Raw genomic sequence first — 9,778 nt, forward strand, 5'->3', positions numbered from 1 at the left:
CTGGGAGGTTGTTTTGTTTTGTTTTTAATGAAACTTTGTTTTGTAGGGGAGGCATGAAGTGTCTCATAAAGCCCTGTAGCACAGTTTGCTTCTGTTTACATTCCCTGACAGCCACAAAATTAGTGTGTACGTTCTTTTTTTAATATATTTGAATTTGATAACAGTATCAGCTGTTTTCATACCAATTATAGCTTAGGAAGTAAATACACTCAGTCAGTTATGGTGAAATAATACATTTAATTTACATTGAGGAAATGTATTCTATCCTTTATAAGATGAAAAACAATCAAAACACTTTGCTGTGGGATGCCATATCAAAGAGGTAGAGCCTACTGGTATACTTACCATAGTATGTTGACAGATGTCACCAGGGCATGTCATGCCTGACCAACCTGTTAACCTTCTATGACAAGATGACTGACTCTGTGGATGCTGGGAGACCAGTGAATGTGGTATACCTTGATTTCAGCAAGGCTTTTGATACAGTCTCCCACAACATTCTCCCAGGCAGCCTAAGTATGGGCTGAATGGACTGCAAGGTGGATAGAAAACTGGCTGGACCATCAGGCTCAGGGAGTAGTAATCAATGGATCAATGTCTAGTTGACAGCTGGCATCAAGTGGAGTGCTCCAGGAGTTGGTCCTGGGACCAGTTTTGTTCAATGTCTTCATCAACCTGGAAGATGCCATAGAATGCACCCTCAGCAAGTATGCCGATGACACCAAGCTATAGGGAGTAGTAGACATGCTGGGGGGTAGGACTAGGATTCAGAATGACCTAGACAAATTGGAGGATTAAGCCAAAAGGAATCTCAGGACATGAGGTGCAACACGGACAAGTGCAAAGTCCTGCATTTAGGATGAACAATCCCATGCAGGCTGGGGGCTGACTGACTGGGCAGCAGATCCACAGAAAAGGACCTAGGGGTTACAGTGAACAATAAACTGAGTATGAGCCAGCAGCGTGCCCTTGCTGCTAAGGCAGCTAATGGCATACTGGGCTGCATTGGTAGGTGTGTTGCCAGTTGTCAAGGGAAGTAATTCCTCCCCTCTATTCAGCATTGGTGAGGCCAGATCTAGAGTACTGTGTTCAGTTTTGGGCCCCCCACTACAGAAAAGATGTGGACAAATTGAAGAGAATCTAGCGGAGGGCAACAAAAATGGTGAGGGGGCTAGGGGACATGACTTATGAGGAAAGACTGAGGGAACTGGGCTTATTTAGTTTAGTCTAGAGGAGACTGAGAGAGGACTTCATAGCAGCTTTCAGTTACCTGAAGGGGGGTTCCAAAGAGGATGGAGCTAAACTGTTCTCAGTGGCAGATGACAGAACAAGAAGCAAGTCTCATGTTGCAGGAAGGGAAATTTAGGTTAACTATTAGGAAGAATGTTCTCGCTAGGAGGGTAGTAAAATACTGGAACAGGTTACCCAAAGAGGTGGTGGAACCTCCATCCTTGGCAGTTTGCAAGACCCCACTTTGTCTGGGCTGATCTAGTTGGGGATGGTCCCACTTTGAACAGGGGGTTGGGCTAGATGACTTCCTGAGGTCCCTTCCAACCACCCTAATTTTCTATGGTTCTATGTATTTTCATACTCTCACACAACTATTGGAGAATATTTTTTTAAACTTTCCCTATTCTCAACTTAAGTTTTAAAATGAAATTCAATGTACAGTTAAGTGTTTTATGTTATATGACTGTTTGCACTGAAAGCCACAGTTAAATTCAGAGACCTCACAGGAGTATTTCAGGATTGTTATACTGGAGGATGGCAAGGTAAAGGGAAGGTATAGAAATAAGATACATAGATAGCATCCATTTATAGAAACAGGTTTTATTGCAATATCTGTAAATGTCCATGTCTATGGTTGCAAATACAAAGTGATCTATGATAGAAAGCATTCAAATTTACCTAATTGGAAAATGTGAAAATTCACTGAACACCAGAGCCAAGTAAGAGTTGAGACACTTGTCCATAGCTAAACAGGAAGTTCTCCAACTAATTTATCTCCAAGAACAATCAAGATCCAACACACTTTTGGTCCAAGGTGTATGTTTAAGTCAGCAGATGTAGGGATGCAGCTGAATCTACGAACGAGTGTATTTGCCCCAGATGTGCAACATAAATACAGAAGCAATAAAAAGAAGACTCATAACCAAAACTGGAACAGGACCACTGAAAATAAAGGAAGAAGTTGGTTAACATCAGCAACATGTAAATTTGCATGCATGGTCAGCTTGCTCTGAAGGTTAGGCAGAATAAGACAAATGAATTCAATAACTGCTCCCCTCCAACTCCCTAATAGTCTAGCATTCAATTTTATACCAAAGAAAGATAGTGATGTGGTTTGTCAACCAGTACAAAAGAAACACTGACGTGTTATTGGAAGTAGTAAAGGGGATTGCTTAATGTAATTCTTTCAGAAACATAGAAGAAAGAGAATCATTTCATCAGAACTGGTGTAAGAGTGTTAGTTTACTGAATCAATTTAAACAGTTTCTAATACAGCCCATGGTTTTGAACTACTGAAAGGACGCAGATGTTCACATGTACTGTAACAGACAGTATTTAGCAAGTTGCTGAGGATCACTTTCTGAAGACAGGATTTTAGGACTTGCATGCTGTTGTACTCTCTTTACATGTTTCTGTTCAGAAATCCTCTTCCCATTCTATTTGCTTATTTATTTATTTATGTGACCCTATTACCGAGAGTCACCTACGCACACTTAAACACTCTAAGAGGGATGAGAGAGTCCCCTGGTGGCTAGTTAAACTTAGGCTTGATGAAATTATTTTGGTAGTAAGTCATTTTCCCAAGCTAAATCCTCTCTGTCAGTGAGAAAGAGAAACAAATACAGCATAGGCAAAAGATAGTTCAATCATTTTTCATATATATTGTATTCTGTTTGGGACTGAAATAGGCACTCTAGGTATGCTCTTAAAAACTGTTTACAGTAAATTCAGGTAATTTTTAAATGCGTCAGTCCTGTAAGATTAGAAACCACAAAACTGATTAGCTTCCTTCATATTCAAGGCTTCTAAAAGCAGCCCTGATAATGATTATTAGAAGTCTTAAAAATGACAGCAGTTGGTGAGTCTGGGGGCTACTAATACCACAGCACTTTCAGTGGTGTGTACTTAAGAAGTCTTATTTACAGCACTGCCAGTGTTGTGGTATTACAGTCCTGAAACCACGTAGCTCCCACACTGCCAAGGCTTCTAATAACAGCCTTTTGACAGCCATTTCCCCTCTACTGTTTCTGACATGCTTAGAGGGAGTACATTCAAGTTACAAAGCAGACGGTGGAACTGAAAGATATTATGCACTTAAACACTTTATGCACTTCACAATTAACTGGAATCTTGTAAAATGTAAAGAACAAGAGACCAAATTGGAACTGACATGGTTATACTTGTAAGTATAATTCAATCAACTGCTTAACTAAAGTGCAGAGCATACAGCAGACTTTTTATAGTGGTTACTAATTCTAGTTTAGTGTATTTAATTTGTTGCAAAAGACTCAAGTGTTCAAGAGTGGAAGTTGCCATCAGCTAAATCTTAGATTCCAATATGAACTTCATATGGGGATCTTCCAGTCTTGCTAGTTCCATATCGACTACGTTAAAGAATATTAAATCAACACATTTTGAAAGTGTCTTCATAAAGCTGCAAATCTCAGACTCTGATAACATGGCTGTTTTGCAGGGTAAGTGGACAAAAAGAGTTCCAGCAAGTTAGCACGAGTGTTTCACTATAGAGTATCCAGTGCCTCTGATCAGTAACCTCGTGATATAATCCATCATTTGCTACCCCCTACTATGGGAAATACTTAGCTATCTAAATATCCAAAACTTTAAACAATAATATTCAATACAAGTTTCACAAAGTATGCTTAAGCACGACAACCTTATCAAAACAAGTTTTACTCTAAAACACAGTACAAAGTAAAAATGAAACAGATGATCTCAACTCATGGTAAGTGTTTAAGATTTTTCTATGAACAATATTCTGATTAGCAGGCCTCCTCCAACTACCATATTTAAAACCCTAATTACTCTCTATTGTGCAGTGTTCACTTTTGAGTTTTGTTGGAAAACTTTAATCCCATCCAGAAGGATAAAGAGACAGACATTTAGCAATCAAATTCTAAAAGAACAAATACAAGAGAAATATGCACATAAGCACACGCATGCACCTATATCTTAGTCTGAAAAGCCGATGAGATTCCATAGATAAATATTAACCAATCCATCAGTCCCCAGGTTCCACAACCAATTTGTGAATCCCAAACTTTTTTTTTTTTTTTTTAAATAAAGCAAGCTTTACATTTGTCCAGAAGAATTATAAATTGTAAAAAATGTAACAAAGCAAAAGGGGCGGGGGAAAACAACTAAAATTCTCAGATGATCCTTAGCTGTCACACCATCTAAATGCGAAACAGGCAATACACTACCCAAGCTATTGTATTTTTATTAACTACACTCCAGTTAGGACTGTTGAGTCTCAAGCCATTTTCTTTAGCAAAGCTTATATCCTATTACCTATGGTCATTACAAAAAAAAAAAAAAAAAAAATTCTGAAGTTGGTCCAGAAGTATTACTTAGTCACATTTTTAAACAAACAGTAAACGCTGCAAGATAGGTCTGGACTTACAGATGCAGATCAATAATTTACCAAAGGCCTGATATATTTTTCAAGGTCCATTTATTATGTCCAATTCAATTTCATACTAAGGAAGATAGTGAAATGAACCAAAGCAATTCTTCTTACTGGTAAATACTTAAAAAGTGAGAAAATTTAATTTCTCAAGTTCACTCAACTGACAAGAGAAAAATAAGTCACCAAGAAAACCACACAGAAATCTAGGTTCATTTAAAGGATTTCACAAACTCAGGTTAAATGTGCAAAGATTCTGAAAACTATTAAACCTCCTCCCCGTCCCTCCAGTGAAAAAAGATAACTTATCCTACCTACATCCTGACACAAAGACAGCTTTATTTTATTCCGATGCAGAGTTCATCAACAAATATAGGCAAAATGGATCACTTGAAATCAAGTGATTTTAAGAGGGCCCTTTTATATGGGGCTGCATCTGATAGAGACTTTATATTAAGCACCATTTCTTCCAAAACATTATGTAAAACCCATGACTCCCAGGTATATTACTAGCCTTCATGTAAAACTAATATTTGTTTATTAACAACAATGTTCTACATAAACTACACTGCATTATGACTGGCCAGAATAAATCAGGAACATTATAAAAGTATTAATTAAAGAACATTGTTAAATGATGCTGATTTCACAGTTCCGAACACATTGGGTGGAGAGGAGACAGGAGGCTATTCAACAGTGGTCTGGTAAGTCGCTACACATTTTTACCCCTCTACTATATACTCTATAGATACCCTTGGTTGATCTCCAGGTTTTCAGTATTTCCCTCCCAAAGCACAGTACTTCTCATCTCATTACATGCAATGTTGTTTTGACAATCTCATTAAAGCTTCCTTAAGGAACCTGACAGTACAAAGCCACAGTAAGTGACTTCGCATCCAAAAGACAGCATAGATTTCAAATCCAGTAAGTCCAGTTCCCAGTATAAATCCAATTTGATTCTCTATCCTAACTCTACATACAAGTAAATCATTCTGCTCAAAAGTTGTGTCCTTGTAATCTCAGCAATGAGATTCACCAGAACATGCGGTAGGGGAGAACAATTTTCAGTAATACCCCATTTCTCATTTTAACATTTCTAGTTCAAATTAAACATAGGTCTTTATCTGCAAAATTTCTTTTTTTTTTTTTAAATGTGATATTTAATTAAATTTCTTTCATTAAAAAAATGAGACACTCATTTATTTTGGAGGGACACATCAAAACAGCTTACCCATCTTGGAATTCTTACCATTTCTGATTTTTAAGTGCAGACACCTAAGTTCAATATACCATTTTAGGAACAGAACCACTACAAAGCACATGCACGTTTAAACAGCAAGACGGTACTTCATTTCTTAATAATGAATAAATAATGACAGTGTTTCCAACTAAAACAAAGTTTTGCTAATAAGCAGTTTTCAACTGTTTAAAACTTTTCCTAAAAAGTCAGGGACTAGAATTTCTGTTTCTTGTTGCTCCAAAAGAGAAGGGAAGGACATTTTTTTAAAGCATGTGCTGTAATCACAGCATCTACAAGCACTCATAAAAGAATGTTTCAGACCTTCAGTGAAACTGGCCAGAAGCTATTCCATACTCAGGTTGGGATTTACATGGATCCTGACTGGGAACATGACCTTTAGAAAAGAAACCTTAACTGAGCCACAGGAGGAGTGCACCCAGGCACACCTATTCCAGTGCACTAAAAACTGTGCGCTAAAACTACTGACTGGGAGTGAAAGTGGGGAAAGGGAAAAAAAGGAAGTCATGGTGAAATTCTAGTGACATAGAGCACAACTGTGAGAATGAGGTAGTGCTGACCTGTAAGTCAGTGTCACAGGGCAGTAGGGGTGGAAGGGACCACTAGAGGCCATGTAGTCCAGAGACTCCCAAACTTCCTTATTGCATATCCACTTCCAAATTTACCAGCTGCCCACATACCCCTACCAGCATGCGTTTTATATTTTAGCCCCTTAAATGCCAATTGTTATTATAACGAAAATTAAATCCACCATTACACAATTCTCCCATGTACCCCTCAGACATGTCTTGTATACGCCCAGGGGTACACATACCAGTTCAGGAACCCCTGATCTGGTTCATCCTGCCCGAGGCAGGATCATCCCTAGCCAAACAATATTTCAGAGAAGGGTTATGGGTTAGCAGCCCCCAACTATAAAAGGGAGAAACAGAAGTCCATCAGCAAGCTTCCTTGTTGCTCCTCACAAGGCTGCTCTGACCACTGTCTTAACCTAAACATGGTTATCGCAAAGTTGAAAGGTTTGTGACCAAAAGTGCAAAGTACTGTAGAAGTCTCAAGAGTATGTGGGGAAAGTAGCTTTTTTTTTTTTTGAGAGAGAGTTGACAGTTGCCATATAGAGGTAGTCCTCGACTTATGACAAACAGCATTTATGATATTTGTACACTAACACAGTTTTGAGGTTCCCATGCCAGCTTCACTTTTACAATGGTCGACACAGCTGCGTCCAACTGGTAAGTCTGTTGTGGTAGGGGGAGGGAAGGGGCATGGAGGGGCAGATCAATGCCCCTGCAGTGAGGGAGGGATTGGGGCTGGGACAAGCACTGCCCAGGGAGGGGGTGGCTGATGCCGCTGCGCACCACTGGTTCAGGGACTGCTCATGTGGCAGCTTGTCCAGCAGCTCTTGCCGCTGCTCCCACTGCTGGTCCAGGAAGGCATGGGGCAGAGGTGTGTGTCCCAGGACCTGCACAGGGCGGGTGGTGCCAGGGCTGCACCAGGCAGAAGGTGCTGGGAGCAGGGGCTATGCTCCCCTGCCACTCGCCCAGCCAGTGTGAGAATGAGCTGCAGTGCTGCCTCCGGACAACTGGGACGGAGCAGCAGGAGCAGTCCTGGCCTCCCCATGCCTCCCAGATGAGCAGCAACAGGACATGGTGGGGGTGTGCCTCCAAATCGAGGCAGGGCAGGCGGTGGAGCTGTGGTCATGGTGGGGCTGCAGCAAGTTTTTGGGTGGCACACCCCCCCATACCCTGATGCCACTCACCAAGCCAGGGCAAAGCTGCTGCTCATCCAGGAGGCACGGGAAGGCCAGGCTGGCTCCCGCTGCTGTGCGCTGCTTGTCCAGAGGCAGCACGGCAGCTCAGTCTTGTGCCAACACCAGCCAACTAGGCAAGTGGCAGAAGGGGTCATAGCCTCCCATAGCCCCCCCCCAGCCCCAGCCACTGCAAAAAGATCCTGGGGCACACTCCCCACCCCATGCCCTCCCAAACCAGCAGCAGGAGCAATGGTGAGAGTCGCCATACAAGCAGCTCCCGGACCAGCGGCGTACAGCAGTGCCAGCCACCCCACCTCCAATCCCTCCCTCTCTGAGGGGACACCGATTCCCCACCACAACAAAATTACCAGCTGGACGCAGCTTTGTCAATCGTGGTAAAGGAAACAATACCCCATTTATAACATTGTTCCTATGGGAAAACTGGTTCTAGCGTTATGACGTTTCAACTTAAGATGCAGTTTTCAGGAACCGATTGTGTTGTAAGTCTGAGGACTGCCTGTACTGGAAAATGGCAGTCCTCTCTGTACATGTGGGAGTCTACAGAAACACTACACTCAGTTTCTCTCTACTTATAAAACAGTCACTCTCTACTTACAGACTGTATTTTCTTATTTTCCTACTGAAGCTGAAGTAACGGAACACATCCGTGGGATAGGACCACCACTCTTCTTGACTGGAAAGGTGCATGTGACCAGAGAACATCAAACATATGCAGAAAGGAAAAACTGACAGAACTCATCAGCCCTGGAACCGGTATGGTTGCACACAGAAGATGTAGTCAGCCACATCAGTCTGAGGCCAAGTAGAAGGCAGGGTAGATCTGCACTTTATAGATAAAGCAGGCTAGACCAGCGTTGCTGAATCCATGGGTCATGACCCAAAAGTAGGTTGCAAGGATATATGAAAGGGCAGTGAACAAACTTTAAACATGGATCAACAACCTTTAAAAATGGATTCTCCTTTAAAAGAGAAAAACATGGGAAACTGTGGCTCTTCCCTGCAGTCTGGCAGAGTCCCAGCCTGCAAAGGACTGCTTTCCCCACCGCCAACACATGTGGGGGCTGGGGCCAGCCATCTTTTACAAATGGGTCCTGCTACAAAAAAAGTTTGAGAACCACAGGACTAGACTACAGGCAAAACAGGTTAGCATATCAATCTCTCACGCATGCACACACCCACCACCAGCTCGCACCAGCTGAAGCTCCCTTGCTGCATCAGGCGCAGCAGTGAATGGGGCAACAGGATGGCTCTATCACGCTAGTGCTGGGCTTTCGCTGGTGAAGGCACCCACACCCCTGCCTTCCTGTGGGCCCTGTGGAGGCAGCCAGGCTGGTAAGAGAGGGCAGAACGGGCTAAGCCCGACTGAGCCAGCACCTGCGTCTCCCGCCCCATCCCGCCTGACCCGCACACTTACACTTTGAGGCCGGGCGAGTCCTCCGTGTAGAAACGCCACATGCCACCGGTGCCCGCAGAGGTGGTGCGGCCGGCGCTCCGTGCGCCACAGCTCGCGTTCTTCCTGCGGGAAACCAGCGCGCCCGGGCGCCGCGTCACGTCACATCAAGTCAAGTCACGTCACGGCCCGCCGACACCCGCTCCCCACCCCGCAATCCCGGCCCGCCGCCGCCCGCCCTGGGGGTGGGCGCGGACGTGCACGTACCTCTGTCGGACTGTGGACCCGGCGGCTCGTGGCGCCACGGCCTTGCTGGGGGAGCGGCCGGCGGCGCCGACGTTGGTGCCGCTGGGGTTGGGGCCCGGCTGCGAGGGGGAGAGACGGGAGAGCGGTGAGTGGCGCATGAGGGGGTCGCGGGGGGGAGTGGGGGAGGTGCGGCCGGGAACTCACCATGGTGACGGCGGAACGAGAGCAGAGCCTCCGAACCCTGCGCCGTCCGGTGCCGACGTGTCCCGGCTCTCACGAAGCCTTGAGAGGGACGCCCGAAACGTGCAGGCAGCATACTGGGCAACTACGCGCGCTAAGGCTGAGGTGTCCCTGTCGGGCCCAGCGGCGAGGCGGGGCTGCGGCCGCGCATGCGCACTGCTCTGCGCCGCGTGGCCTGGCGGCAGAGGGCAGTCATGGCAGGGGGCCGGCGGGGGCCGG

At 44.4% G+C, this 9,778-nt stretch overlaps 2 protein-coding genes across 2 annotated transcripts in view; one reads left to right on the plus strand and one right to left on the minus strand.

Annotated features, from left to right (window-relative positions):
• Positions 1-1,814: 1,814 nt before the first annotated feature.
• On the minus strand, positions 1,815-9,608 carry SEC61B (Sec61 translocon beta subunit). Its single transcript, XM_006018961.3, has 4 exons — positions 9,524-9,608; positions 9,341-9,438; positions 9,098-9,199; positions 1,815-2,172 (listed from the first exon to the last, which is right to left on the minus strand). The coding sequence occupies exons 1-4, from the start codon at positions 9,524-9,526 to the stop codon at positions 2,085-2,087; spliced, it is 291 nt and encodes a 96-aa protein (XP_006019023.1). The 5' UTR covers positions 9,527-9,608; the 3' UTR covers positions 1,815-2,084.
• Positions 9,609-9,708: 100 nt separating this feature from the next.
• The window catches only part of ALG2 (ALG2, alpha-1,3/1,6-mannosyltransferase), a 3,019-nt gene continuing 2,949 nt past the window's right edge, over positions 9,709-9,778 (plus strand). Inside the window, 2 exon segments of the mRNA XM_025198306.1 lie at positions 9,709-9,776; position 9,778. The exon segment at position 9,778 is cut by the window's right edge and continues 336 nt beyond it. Coding sequence (XP_025054091.1) covers positions 9,709-9,776; position 9,778 — 69 coding nt within the window.

This window comes from Alligator sinensis, unplaced genomic scaffold, assembly GCF_000455745.1.
Source record: "Alligator sinensis unplaced genomic scaffold, ASM45574v1 scaffold428_1, whole genome shotgun sequence".
Classification (NCBI taxonomy): Eukaryota; Metazoa; Chordata; order Crocodylia; family Alligatoridae; genus Alligator; species Alligator sinensis.

What these genes read in the sequence shown, in the direction of transcription:
- SEC61B (XM_006018961.3), bottom strand. An exon ending in GGGTCCACAGTCCGACAGAG is followed by an intron (nt 9,200 to 9,340) that starts GTACGTGCACGT and finishes GGTTTCCCGCAG; the next exon opens with GAAGAACGCGAGCTGTGGCG. An exon ending in GACTCGCCCGGCCTCAAAGT is followed by an intron (nt 2,173 to 9,097) that starts GTAAGTGTGCGG and finishes CTTTATTTTCAG; the next exon opens with TGGTCCTGTTCCAGTTTTGG.